This window comes from Cornus florida, unplaced genomic scaffold, assembly GCF_030987335.1.
Source record: "Cornus florida cultivar Cherokee Brave unplaced genomic scaffold, ASM3098733v1 CherokeeBrave_3.0.0_Hap2_Chr02, whole genome shotgun sequence".
Taxonomy (NCBI): domain Eukaryota; kingdom Viridiplantae; phylum Streptophyta; class Magnoliopsida; order Cornales; family Cornaceae; genus Cornus; species Cornus florida.
In genome coordinates this window covers 111,041,414-111,056,682 of record NW_026775572.1, presented here as the reverse complement: position 1 = coordinate 111,056,682, position 15,269 = coordinate 111,041,414, and the positions used below count along the sequence as shown (strand labels likewise).

The window sequence follows — 15,269 nt, the reverse complement described above, 5'->3', positions numbered from 1 at the left end:
TTTAAATTGAATTGCACCAATATATAGTTAGAACCAATTTCTCATGCATTTTTTTTTTTTTTTTTTTTTTTCGGCAAACAAAAGGATACAACAATTAGGATCGAAAATCATTACAAGCAAGGGCCTGGATATGTAAAGGAATGTGATGAAGAGCAGCATCATTAACCAGATGCTTCATGATGGCATTAACAACCTCATTGCCTTGTCGAACGACATGGCTAATTTGGACTGAGGAAAGGCTAAGGATCATTATTGATATAAAATAATAATAATGGAACGCAACTCAGCTGGCCTGAAATATATATGTTGGGTTTGTGGTTCAAAATTGTGTGCAAAAATTAATTTCCTTTACTATTTTGGAATGCTGAAATTTGTAAAGGAAAATGTGTCTCATTAAGTTTCTATTTTAGAGTTGAGATTGATATGGTAACTGTGATATCCCTGGATTTCTGGATGCGGGTTGGTCAGGCCCATGCCCGAATACCCGAGCATATAAAAAACAAATTGGTAGTAATCGAACACAGAGTACAAAATAGATAACAAAGAATAAATAAATTTCTGAAAGAAAGTAAAATGATAATCCATTAATTAAAACCTCATAATAAAATTTCATTAAATGGTAAATTATTCTGATACAATTAATCCTTCAAAGTAATACAACTCGAGAAACCATACTATGTGGATCCCTAGAAAATCCCAACTGAACAAATGACAGCAATAACTGTTTATATTAAAAAACTGAAACATAAAGGAACTCCTATGTAGATAATCCGGAAGAATGAAGTAGACTAATCCCTGCTCAGCACGAGCAATCCCCACCCCTAACGAACATCTGAAAAATAATGGTGGGTTAGGCTCACAAACAAGTTCTACTCTACTACAGTTCAAGCAGAGATCCGATATACGTATACATCCTAGTCAATCCAACAATAACTAGTAGTCCATATATATATATAGATACACACTAAGGAACTCTTACTGGACTACAAGGTGGTCTCAACCTGACTAGTAGGCAACATGCAAAACGCACCTGAAGTGGGCATGAGTACCTAGACCTAACAAGTTACACCATTAACCATCATAGCCAGCTATGTATCCCACTGCTTATACGCTCCCTAACCATCGATCCTGAGACTCAAGCTCATATCATGGCATCATAATTACATATATAAATAATCTGTCCTATCCAAACATAAATAAATATTCAGTATAAAATAATCCTCTATAAATCATTCAACTTGTTTAGTTGACCTGACTCGAATATAAATAGGACTTAATATTTTTAGTTAATCCATTCCCTTATATAAAATAGGTAAGACTTAACTTCTTTGATTAATCTGTCCCTAGAATGCTACCGTCTTATACTAATGCATTTAAACCACACAATCTAATACATAATGTAACAGATAAAGCAGTACATCAAGTAAATCCACAGTTAATGCAATAATTTAAATACATCATAAAAAAATTTCAGAATTAAGCATAATAAGGTCAGACTAAATACGTGATCATATTATTCTACCCATGCATATTAAAATCATATAACATCCATATTAATTGCTAAATTATTTTTAAGCAATTAAATTCCTCCCTTCCATCCAATAATTGATGAAGAAATAAATTAATACATTAATTAAATCCAGAAATCAGCATACCCAACATTAGATAAATACATGACTAAATTATACTGACAATCCATGATTTAAATCATTTAACATCCATTTAAATTGCTGGATTAATAATACGCAATTTCATCATTTGTTAACAATATACAGATTTATTTAAAACATTATATTGTTCATAACCATGGCAAATTAACATAAATTATACATTTGGGAAAATAATTATGCCAATTTAAATCATTCCAACCATCCATTATAGCCTAGGTATGTTTTAAACCCTTCTGTAATCCAAAAACCAAGCCCGAACACACCCTAACCAAAAGTCCAGCAAGGGAGCCGCCTCCCACATGCATGCAGCCGGTTCCATTTCAATGAAGCTGCCTCCACTCATGCTATTCTCCATCTTTTTTTATCTCTGGCGAGTTCTAATCCCTTTGTACTTCATTGCTAATGGTCCCAAGGGTCTAAATCTTATTCCACATCATCCCAGTAATATATATAAAGTTCATATGCATCATAAACATAACTCAAAACAAGTTGATATGCAAGAAAATTCAAGATTTAATCAAGAACCCATACCAACAATTAAATCAATTTTAATTTAATACAAACATGCATACAAAGTTAAGTTAACCTTTTATTGATCCTGGAATTAACCTAGGCATGCATAGAACACGAATATAAGGGAGAGAGTATGAGAAGAACTTGTCTCTAGGTTTCAGATTGAAACCTTAACTTATTCTTCCTTGATTCCAGGGACCTAGGTAGCCATCGTCGTCATCTGCAGGTTGGTCTACACCTATATGAGCAACCCTCATACTTCCTTCTCGGGTTCGGCCTTCCTCCTTTAGCCACACCTCTCTTCTTTCTCTCAACTCTCTGCCTTTTCAAGGACATGAATAGGGTTTCTAAACCCTTCGCAGACATAAAGCATATATATATACATATATGCCAAACACTAAAACCCTAATCCTAATTATACCCCAAGATTAATACAATAAAAAGAAAAAGAAAAGAAAATATAAATATAAATATAAATACATATACTAAGTCTGATAAAACGTGATTATATACACATATATAATATATAATTATAACTATATATATATATATATGTGTGTGTGTGTGTGTGTGATATCCCTCAATTCTAGAGCCACGGGTGATCAAATCCGAGCACAGATCCGAGGGATACCAAACAATTAATATGTAAATGAATATGGAATACAAAAACGAAATAAGAATAAAATAATAAAGTTAGAAAAGAATTCTAAATGTTAAAAATCCTCCAAAAATTATAAATTAATATAAGTCAAACTTTTTAATTTCCGTACAACTCGGGAATCCATCTTGTGGACCCCTTAAAAAATCCCACATGAAACTAAAGTACAAAAACAGAATCCAAAATCTAAAACATGAAAAATAATCCTATATAGTCGGAGGAGTGAGTGACTGTATCTGCTCAGCACGATGAAGCTCTAAGCCTAGAATCGACGAACACCTGAAAAAAAAGAGTGAGTCAGGCCCACTAGTAAATTTCATCCTACTACAACCCATACAGAAATTCGATACGCAGATACATCCTAAATAGCTTAACAATAACTAAAATAGTCCATATAGATATAAATACACACTATAGGATGCTTACTAGCCTATAGTGTAGTCTCAGCCTTAATAGAAGGTAACATGTAAATCACACATCACGGTATGCATGTATACCTAGACCTACCAAGGAACATCAACTATATCTAGTTACTCATCCTAGGCGATATACGCACCCTAACCATGATCTTGAGACTTAAGCTCATATCACAGTACCATAATCATATATATAAATCCTTCCTAATACATAATATAAAACAAATATCCAATATGTTGTTCAACTGTTTTAGTTGACAAGACATGAATCCATGTAGGATTTAACTGTTTTAGTTAATCCATTCTGTATGTATGAATAGGTAGGAATTAGCGTTTTGATTTAATCAATTCCTAATATGCCACCGTCCCATACCGGTGCATATAATGCATATGATCCATAAATGATGCACACTCATTTGAATATCAAATACATCTAAAGACAAACATAATAGAAGTCATCGTGTTATGCATCTAGTATATAATTATAATCATATAATCTCTGTTTAAATTGTTAGAGTAATGATAAACAATTTAAACTATCCATATCCATATAATTGACATAACAGAAATTATAATCGTTCATCAATTAAAATCCATAGCATGTTATAATGATAATCAGAACTATAAACTGAGCACATTATGCTAAAATCCCAAAAATACTTTCATACTAGTACATTTAATTTGCTAAAACAAAACTAGCAATGTAAACTTCCATAATCCCAGACAACATGCAAATTAATATTTAAAATTCATGATGTCCATTTAATCCTCAATTATAAATCCAGAGCATGATATAATGATACTCAGAAATATAAACTGAGCACATTATACAAAATCCCAAAAATACATTCATACTCGTCCATTTAATTTGCTAAAACAAAACTAGCAATTTAAAGCTTCCACAATCCCTGACAGCATGCCGTTTAGTAATTAAATTTCATGACATCCTCAACCATAGCACAAACCAATAATTCTGGGTCTTTAATAAGTTATATACATTATTTTAAAAACCCCAGTTAAATTCTAGATTTACGTTTTAGCCCCCATAGTCTAAAAATACCAAAAATAAACACCCCTGGGGGTGTTCTAGCAAAGGAGCCTGCTCTCACCCACCTAGAGCTGTCTCTCCCTCATGGAGAGCCGGCTCTCTCATCTAGGGAGCCGGCTCCCTCCATTATGGAGTCGGCTCCCTCCCTGAGAGTCGTGCAACGCTTCCTCTGTTCTTCTTCTTCACTTCCGGCGAAGTTCACCTTCCTCTGTCCCAACTTTTTAAAGTTTTTAGGGCTCAACCTAAGTTCCAAAGGATCCAGAGACTCCATGAATTCTAGAACGAAATATTAATAGGAATTTAAAACATATTTCGAACAGTTTATGTAAGAAAAAAACAATAACACAATTTTCATTAATCAAAACATAAAATAGTTAACAGTCTGATTTAACATGCATAAAACTTCCGTTTTAAAGTTTGAATTAATTCCTAGAGACTATATAGCATGCACAGAACATAAGTTTAAGGGAAAGAGTTAGAACAAAACTTACCTTCGGTTTCAGTTTTGAAACCTTAAACCATCGTCTCTGAGTTTTCCTACAGATTACCAACTACCGTTCAACACCTCTGTTGCTCTTGGTTTAATCGAAAAGAAATCCCTTCCTTCCTCCTTTAGCCTCCCTTGATATCTCTCAAGACCCTCTCTGTTTTCCTCTCAAGTCACTATTACGTGAATAGGGTTTTCCAACCCTAACAGATGTAAACAAGAATATATATAGGCTTCTAAACCACCTAATTCTAATTCCAACCTAATTATAAGTCGACTAACCTAATTACATAAAATATAACCCTAAACTATATACGACATATATAATTTATAAACAAATTAGGTCCACCTAAGCATACATGCAATTAACACAATCAATTTAAATAAAATGCCACATAGACATAAAATAAAATAAAAAATAGATAACTCAATTAAATAATTACACAATTAGCAAAGAAACAATTAATAAAAATAAGCAACTAATTACACAATTAAACAATTAGTTCAAATAAATAACCAAGTAAACAATTAAGCTAAAGAAATAAATAATCAAATAAATAGCAAGTAATCAAATAAAATGAAATAAAACCATTAATTAAATACCGAGACTATCCTTTTAAAATTAGGGGTATTACAATATACCTATATATATATACACACAACCATCCATGGGTAATTATCAATACCCATCTAGCCTCCTATCCAAGTAGTCCATGGGACCCATTGGGTAGTCTATTATTACTATTCAAATCCAACTCCATTTAAAATTAAAATTAAAAATAAAATAAAACAATAATTATTTAAAACTAACAAATAATTTACAAACAACTTCACTCAATTAAACAAGCAATTCTCACATTATCAATCAATTAAAATACATAATTAAATCACATATTTCTCATATATTTCAAATAAACAATTAATCAAATAAACCCAAATAAACTCATAGCCACATAAACACATAGCCACATAATCAATTAAAAATGCACATGAAATAAATAATTAAATTTTGATTATATCCTTTTGAAAATTAGGGGTATTACAGTAAGTCCTTATATGCAAGTTGTGGAACTCTTGTCCAACAAGGAATTAGTTTGGAAGACTCTATAAATAGAGATGGGTATGATAAGTTTAGAGAGAGATAGAAGAGAAAAAATATGTAAGGGGTTTAAGGGTGAGTGTTGTGAGGAAATGAGAGAGTATATATAATTCTAAAGTGTATATATGTAACCGTAAAAAAGACGATGAGCGAGTGAATGAGGTTTTGACATGTTGTATATTTTCTTCTTTAATTTATAATAGTAGAAATCTCTCTTTCCATGGATATAGCCCTAAAGTTGGGTGAATCATATAAAATATTGTGTTGTGTGTGGATGTGTATGATTCTTATCTCTATATAGATACTTGTGTTGATGTGATTTGATGTAAGACAAAATTCTGCACAATTCAACAAGCATTTTGACAAGTCTGTTTTCGACAAATCAATAGTGTTTTTTGGGTGGAAAAGACGCATTGAGAAACACCCACTAGCTTTTGCTTGTGGGCCATGTTGATTTTCGGCTGAAAACCTTCATTTAGGTATCTAAAATCACATTTTATCTTTTTATACGAGGCTTGCTAATTATTTCGGGATTTTTGTTTAAGGCCTTAACAAACTCAGATTGCTCTAAAATTTTAGATTTGGTATTCTTTATTTATTAGGTTTCTTATTCTATTTATTTTTGTATTTTTTAGAGAGAATTTATTTTTATACTTATTTTTAGGTTTAGTTTCCTTGTAAGATTAGGTTTTAGTTTCCTTCTAGTGTTAGGTTTTCTCTATTATAAATATTCATGTACTGCAAGAGTAGTATATAACCTTTTATCAATAATATTTCAGAATTTTTTATGAATTTATCTCTTATTTTGTGGATTCAAAAAACCATACTTTGTTGATTCAAAATAACCCGTTCCTTGTGAAAAAAATTCATCGCTTCTATTTTGGTATCAGAGCCTTGATTTACCTTGGGCTGATGACGATTGCTCGTTTTGGAAGCACCCACTTTGCCGACGATGATCGCGGAGTGAAGGACCATTGGGCAGCCATGCATACTCAACATCGGTTTGTAGCAACTGGTTTTGGAATTGGTGGCAACCAGGTTCATGGTTCAATTCGAGTTTGCATTGATGATGTGTCTTGCAGCCAACCGAATATGAATTATGTTCCTATTTACCAACATAGGTAAATAGGAATTCAAATTCAATGATCGAGGTAGATGCAATGATCGCAAATTTCAGGTAAAACTTGATCTTCTTACTTTCCATGAAAGTATTATTATTGAAGATGTCTTGGACTGACTTAAAGAAGTTGAAGAATTTTTCAAGTATTTTGATGTACCTGAAAACAAGCAAGTTCCACTTATGGCCTTCAAGCTTAAAAGATGGGCTTCAGCTTGGTGGGAACAAACACGGATTCACCGGAGGAGGCAAGAAAAATAGTCTATGCGATCGTGGTACAAGATGAAACAATTATTGATGGCTAACCTCTTACCATTAAATTATGAGGAGTTGATGTTTCAAAAATATCGGAATTGTCGAAAAGAGAGTCCATCTCTCAAAAAGTCTACGGAGAAAATTTATAAGAAAGATATTGGCAACAAGAATAATAATAATTTTGTGGAGGCAACAACTGACATTATTGAGGTTGATCAAAAGAAAAGCTTTGTTGATTTTTGTAGTTAAAGAAGATGAAGTCAAGGATGTGAAAACATTAATTCCTTCGCAAGAGTTGGTAGATGCAGAAAAGTGCTTTTGCACAACAAAAGAAGAAGATGGTGATACGGAGTTCGACGTTGAAATAGAGCAACAAGAATTAATTGATGATCAACGGGTTAATAATTTTTCAAATCAGATGTCCAAGATAGTATGGAAGAATTCGGGCTTCAAGTTGGTGAGGTATCATTATTTGAGCAGATTGTAATTGAAGAATTATTTATTTCGGAAGGTGCTAATGAAAATACTTTGGTGTTGTGTTTTGGAGATTCTCATGTCAGTAAATAATATGATTTTTTGGTAGGCAATAATTTTTGTTATTCACAGCCAAACTTGAGGACGAGTTTTTTTGAAGTAGAGGGGACTGATATGTAGGACATAATTCTGCACAGTTCGACAAGTCCTTTTCGACAAAGCAATAGTGTTTTTAGGTGGAAAAGAAGCATTGAGAAAAACCCACTAGCTTTAATTTGTGAACCATGCTGGTTTTAGTTGAAAACCTTCATTTAGGTCTCTGAAATTAATTTTTATCGTCTTATACAAGGTTTGCTAGTTATTTTGAGTTTTTTGTTCAAGGCCTTAACGACCTCAGATTGCTCTAAAATTTTAGATTTAGTTTATTTATTAGGTTTCTTATTCTATTTTTTTGAATTTTTTAGAGAGAATTTATTTTTATGATTATTTCTAGGATTAGATTCCTTGTAGGATTAGATTTTAGTTTCATTCTAGTGTTAGCTTTTCTCTATTATAAATATTCATGTACTGTAAGAGCAGAATATAATCTTTTTATCAATAATATTTAAGAATTCTTTATGAATTTATCTCTTGTTTTTGTTAAATTTAGGATGCAAAAATATAAAATATAAAATAGGAAGAGAGAAAGATAAAGAACACAACATATACATGGTTCGACACTAAGGCCTACATCCATGGATTAAGATCCACTGAGGCTACATTTCTCTTATTGCTTGTAGTACTTGATATGTTTATATTGTATTGATACACAATATTTATGAATAAAGTTGCAGACAAAAAGAATAAATCAAGTAGTAAATTAAGGAGGAAAGAAGGGAAAAGAAATAAATCAAGGAGTAAATCAAGGAAGGAAAGACGGGAAAATGAAACAGAATATAATACATATATATAATATATATTTCAATATTCTCCCGCAAACTCAAGATGGGTTTCTCGAAGCCAACTTGAGTTTTGAGATGAAATCTTAAAAACGGTAGTGGAGCGAAAAACATCCGAGAAATGGGTCGGTACAAAGCCGAGAAATGGGACGGAGCAACATTGGGAGACATCCGGGTGATCCATCCGAGAAATGAAAAAGATCCAGAACAAAGCCAGTAAAAGGCCAGAACTAAGCCAGTAATCAACAACAAGCCAAAAAACTCCAGAAGAACGAGAGACATTTAGCCATGTGAACATCTTAGGCATTGGGTCTTCTGACGTTGATCTGTAACACACATGCTTAGATAAACATGCATATATGAAATAAAATACTGTATCAAGTATGATTAGCCGATATCTTTGGCCCATCACCCACGTTTTCAGACTACCCAAATTTTTTTTTTACTCAACAAATCACAAACTCAAAAAGAAACCCCACCAAAAACAATCCTAGTAAAATAAGGCAAACACTGCCCCAAAATTTTTCAGGTGGTGGAAACCAACCAAGGAAGGAGAAAATAGTCGCTGTGGTGGAAGAATGAGGTTGCCAGCATGAGAGGTGTCTCCAACGGCGACTGTAAGTAAAGCAAAGGAAGCCTCACACCTCACAATGGCTAGAACAAAAACAACCTCTCTCTGACCATGAACTGAAACGATGGTGAGTTGGTCATCGCTTCGAAGGATTGACTACTGTTGGTGAAGGAGGAGCATGTGGGCGCGTGCAGCGCGAGTGAAATCTACTTGCAGGAGTGTGTGGCGCGTGTAGCACGAGTCAGATCCGTGGGCAGTGATACACAAGTAAGATCTACTTCGCAGGAGCGTCGGCACCGCTTGGAAGCTTGTGGTTGATCGAAAAAGGAAAATAAAGAGAGATTTGAACTAGAAACGGATTAGATTTTACTGGTCTTTTCCTTCACTGCTTTTTGCAAATCAGTAAAGGAAAGGAGAAAAAAAAAAAAAAAAAATGGCAGAGCCCCAGATGGAGACACATAGAAGACAAGTAAACTTTGGTGCAAACGATCTAGGATCGTTGTTCTGATACCATGTTAAATTTAGGATGCGAAAATATAAGATATAAAATAGGAAGAGGGAAGAGAGAAAGAAAGTGAACACATCATATACATAGTTCGGCACTAAGGCCTACATGCATGGATCAAGAGCCACTTAGGCTACATTTCTCTTATTGCTTGTAGTACTTGATATGTTTACATTGTATTGAAATACAATATATAGGAATAAAGTTGCAGACAAAAGGAACAAATCAATTAAGGAGTAAATCAAGGAGGAAAGAAGGGAAAGAAAATAAATCAAAGAGTAAATTACGGAAGGAATTGAAGAAGGGAAAAGGAAACAAAATATAATACATATATATATATATATATATATATATATATATATATAATATTTCAATAGTTTTGTAGATTCAAAGTAACTCGTTCCTTGTAAACAAATATATATACCTTTTGCTTACGTAACATGTGATGATGTTAATAGTCAACCGTTAAATGGGTTGGAGATAATTAATTATTCTCCAACAAAATATCACTTGCAATAGTCTGGCAAACAGATGGGGAATCACATTCGAACTGAACTTGTGAGAAATTTTCAGCAACAGGCATAAAACTGCTTTGCCAATGCAATTGGCCTCAACAGATCATAAATCTCATGCAATTGTGTTTGAGTACCAAACTTGCTTGGCAAGTTTTATCAATAATGAGAAAGTAAATGGTAAATTGTAAATGGTAAATGGTAGAAGTAAACATATGGAAGTTTTTACCATCACAAGAAAGTAAATGATGTGTTTGGACATGGGTGTCCGGTCTGAATGAGGGAAATGAGAGGAAAAGAAATAGAAGGATTTTGAAGGAAAGGAAAATTTTGTCTTTTTTTTAACCATGAATTCCTATCTCATCACCTACAAAATAAAGTAACCACAAATCCTATCTCATCACCTACACAAGAAAGTAACCATGAATTCCTATCTCATCATTTACAAAATAAAGTAATTTTTTTCTCTCCACCCACTGTCTTTTCCAAACATAAAAATGATTTATTACTATCTGTTGTTTTTTCTCTATGGAGTTTTCCAAACACCAGGTGTCATCAATACTCTTATTTTGTTTTGGAAGAATATTTGATGAAAGGTTAAGTACGGAAAACACTCCAATATCATAAATTTTGTGCACACTGACCCTTAATTTTTGAAGAATTAATTGTGTTTTAGTCTATATTTAAAAACAAATAAAAAATACAAATACAAATACACCTCTCTTATCACTTTTTTTTTTTTAATTAAAATTGACATAAAATATAGGGTAAATTACACTGACCTCCCTTAAGGTTTGGACAAATCTCGCACAAGTGGAGCATTTCAGATTTATTGCTTTGATCTCTCTTGAGGTTTGTGTGTATGTTCAAAAACCCCCCTCTCCATCAAAACTTGTAAAAAAAATTCATAAAATGACCAAGTTGTCCTTACACTCATTATTTATTTACAATATTTTTTTTTAAGAGGGGGTAACGGTGGTGGAGATGAGAGAGAAAGTAATAAGAGAGATGAGATAGAAAATTGATTTTTTTAGATTTTATAATATATTTTGTATTATAAAAATACATTACACATAAGGGTATAATTGACTTTATATAATCTTAAGAGAGGTGAGAATTATAAACTTCAAACGCTTAATTCATGTGACCTCAAGGGAGGTAAGTGTAATTTACCCTAAAACATACTCCCTCTCCCCAAAAATAAATGTCCACTATTTGATATTCCTATTTTATACTTTACCCTTTTCAATTTGCCACTCTCACATTATATATTAAAAACGCTCAATTCATGTGAGATTTGCCCAAAACGGCACGTCTCTTCTTCTCTCTCTCAAACGGACAGACCCGTTGCTTGCTACTCCATTTTCGTATGAGCCTTTTCTTTTTCTTTTTCTTTTTTTAAATTAAAGCGAGAACAAAATGATCATTTTACCGAGAAGTCATATTTGTTTCCTTGTTGCTACTCCATGCAATGTAGCTGTATAAGCATGCAATATTTGTTACCTCTTTTTTTTTTTTTTTTTTTTTTTAAGTTAAAGTGGGAACAAAACAGTCATTGTTTTTGTTACTCCATTTAGTTTTTGTTTTTGTTTTTGTTTTTTGTCTTTTGTTTTTTGTTTTTGTTAATTATTCAAATGATTAATTCAAAAGAAAAAAAGAATTAGATAAATTATAAATTAAAAAAAGTTGATCATCATTATAAACAAACAAATAAATATATATAATGTATTAATTCGAATTTTCAGCCACGTTGACTCCAAGTTACCTAAAACAAGTTACATAATTTTTTGCTGAGTCTAAACCCAATTATAAAGTGTATATATGCCCATGAAAGAATATATACTCCACCTAATTATAAAAGTGGATATATGCCCATGACAGAATATATATATGCCCATGAAATAATTTATGCTTGATTATGATTCCTCCGTCCAAATTGTTTTGAATATATGCTTGATTATGATTGCTCCGTCCAAATTGCTTTGAATATATGCTTGATTATGATTGGTCCATCCAAATTATTTTGAATAAATATATATATGCTTGATAATGATTGCTCCGTCCAAATTGCTTTGAATATATGCTTGATTATGATTTCTCCATTCAAATTGCTTTGAAATCGTCACGGATTTGTTGGGATCAGATTCACGAATTATTTGTCGACTCCTAAAAAAAAGATGTCGTCGTTTATTTCTTAATCCTCTTTTTGGTGGTGGTGCTGCCCTTGTTTACAATATGCTTCACAGAAATTCCTGATTTTTAATTTTTTGTTTGTTTAATGTAAATTGTGTTAGCATACACAATTATGATGATATGTTGTTAATTTGCTTTAAAGATAGTTGTTATATATGAAAATTGGAATGATGGTGTATCATTGATGTTTATATGAAGGTTTCATTTGTTTGGACGTAAAATATTTTTCAAAAAATACTTTTATTTTTTATTTTATTTTCTGATACTTGATTATTGTAAAATATTTACCAAGAAAAAATATATTAAAATTTAACAAAAATAATTTATTCATAAATTTCGGCAAGTTATTTTACATGTCCTGTCCGATGGACTCAACCTCAATCTCGACTTAGACTTTTGTCAAATGATAAAGTAAAAATAAAAAAATATTTTACCTAATAGAGAAAAATACTTTCCAAAAATAATATTTTACGTGGAAACAAACGGAGGCTTTAGAATCAAAGCTTTTCATGAGAAGATACTGAAGGGACAGACAATGTGATCTCGATTTACTTTCTAGGTTCATATACCAAAACTTGATAAAGTTGGTAAACAGAAAATAAGCTACAATCTAGAGTAGCACAATCCCTTTCCATCACCTATTGATAATCGACCGGTTTATATTTTCTATCAATTCACAATTGTAACATTTACATATAGAATAGTAACATATCTTAGTACTCGAAAATATATGCCACCTAGACATTTTGACAGTGCATAGCTATTCATTTTCTGCGTTTCTTGGACTTGCTGTTTCCCTTCCCCTTGTTTCTTTCAGTATTTTTTTGTGCTTCACGGGAAACATTAGCCGCCTTCATATTCATATTTGTGTATTCAACGGCAAGTAGCTGATTCAAGAAGCTCTCCAGTAACGGCCGCCTTAACTGCAACTTATTCAAAAGTTTCAAGACTACTTTTGAATTGTGATTCTTAAGGTCTTGGTCACTGAAAAACAAATTCAACAACAAACCAGATTCCAGCATACTTCAATGAATTGAGAATGACCAATGGAACATCCTACCAAGTATACATCGAATTAGTTGCTATACTTGATATTAATTTAAAAGGAGAACGAGAACAAAGAGAGAGGATTCGAGTATGTGTATATGCAAGGGCTCTAACAAAGATTTAAGCTAAAAACTAAGACAAACCTCGTATCCAAAGCAGAAGAAAGCTGCTTCAGTTCATCAACCATGCTATTTACTTCATCAAAGACTACTCCATTTTCATCACAAGGTTTTCTCTTAGATCAGCTCATTGCAGCAGTGAAGATGTTGATATTTTTCTCCACCTGCACCTGCAAATATACAGAAAAAATTCAAAAAAGTTGAGAGTTATGATACTACTAATATATCCGCACACTTGATTATGGGAGGGCCAATTTGGTATTACCTTCGTCTTCGGGAAAATACATTTCATCAAAATTCCCTCTCTTTTATCATCCAGAGACTTTAAAATATCAGAAATTTCCCAAAAAAAGCCCCCAATCTGTTTGCAGGTTGCCTTCCTTTCCATTCTTAGTGTTTGTGCTCCGATCTTCCATGGAAGCCAAATCACAAAACTGTACAGTATAACTCGTCCCCTGATCATCACAGTTCAGAGAATTTTTTTCGCCACATGAATTCCTTGAAGTCTCTTCAACAGCATCCTTTTTACCTTGGGAAGCTTTGGTATTCGTGGGAAACAACACTCTCATGATATCCTCTTTGCATTGCATACCTCTCATGTCCACATAAATGGCATCAGGGTGAAGTAACTGTGAACAATCTCCTCCCATGTTCACTACCACAAGAGGGTCCCCTATCTTTTTAAATGCTTCTGCAACACTTGCATATACCCCAAAAAATACACCTACTTCATAAAGTTTTTTTTTCTTCCCGAAGGGCAGTGAAGAATTCCCTTGGTAGCTTTGAAGTAATATCATTTTTCCCCAGCAGAGTAAAGAGTAAATCAAAAAAACATCCACAACTCACAGAAAGTAAACACAAAAAAACACAAAGTCTCAGCACCAGCAGTGCATAGTAGTCATTAAAATTAATGTTAGAATTTTTAATCCAATCTCCCGTTTCCTTCTTATTATAAAGAAATTGCTGCAGGTTGGAAGCCACAAAACTAAATATGCCTAACCAACCCACTTTCTTATCAGTTACAATATTGGCACTGGGGTTGATATTTGGTTGCAGATGACAAAGCCACTCAATAAATGAAGACTTTGTTGTGAGAAAGTATCCATCCCGCAAGAAAGATACCGAGATCAGAAGGCGATCAACAAGATACAAGAAACAACTAGGTGATATATAGTCAATATCATTCCTCCAATTAACATTAAAAGTATCTTCCATAGCCTTATGGAATTGGTGAACCAAAGAAACCATAATAGGAGACTCAACAGAACTGCTGGAAGGTGACCCCAGTGAAGATTCTGGATCTTCTTTCCCTCTGAGATTCTCAATGAATACCCTCCATGATGAATCCATGTCAAGCCTTTTTACAAACTCCTCGCATAGTTCATCAGCTGGCTTTTTAGATCCAAGCCACACCATTACCACCCTCCCTATTTGTCCATATGTCAGTTTACCTTTGAGGTTCCTACGAATAACTTCTTCAAGCAACTTCCTTGAAAGCTCAGTTCCCCTCAGAGAAATCATATTCTCTGCCAATGATTCTCTCCAGTCAAAAGGATACACTTTTTGGAAGTATTTGGTAGATAGTTCAAGAAATGAACGTCTGCAATTTCCTAGTATCATGGTGCTTGAGTTATTAAAAGAAAAAAA

At 32.9% G+C, this 15,269-nt stretch overlaps 1 protein-coding gene across 1 annotated transcript; it reads right to left on the bottom strand.

The window, feature by feature from the left end:
• Nucleotides 1–13,089: 13,089 nt before the first annotated feature.
• On the bottom strand, nt 13,090–15,242 carry LOC132295549 (uncharacterized). The gene is made up of 2 exons (XM_059793844.1): nt 13,888–15,242; nt 13,090–13,792 (listed from the first exon to the last, which is right to left on the bottom strand). The coding sequence occupies exon 1, from the start codon at nt 15,240–15,242 to the stop codon at nt 14,352–14,354; it is 891 nt and encodes a 296-aa protein (XP_059649827.1). The 3' UTR covers nt 13,090–13,792; nt 13,888–14,351.
• Between the last annotated feature and the right edge of the window lie 27 nt (nt 15,243–15,269).

Bases quoted from the DNA above. Each gene is read 5' to 3' on its own strand.
- LOC132295549 (XM_059793844.1), bottom strand. From the start codon at position 15,242: ATGATACTAGGAAATTGCAGACGTTCATTTCTTGAACTATCTACCAAA.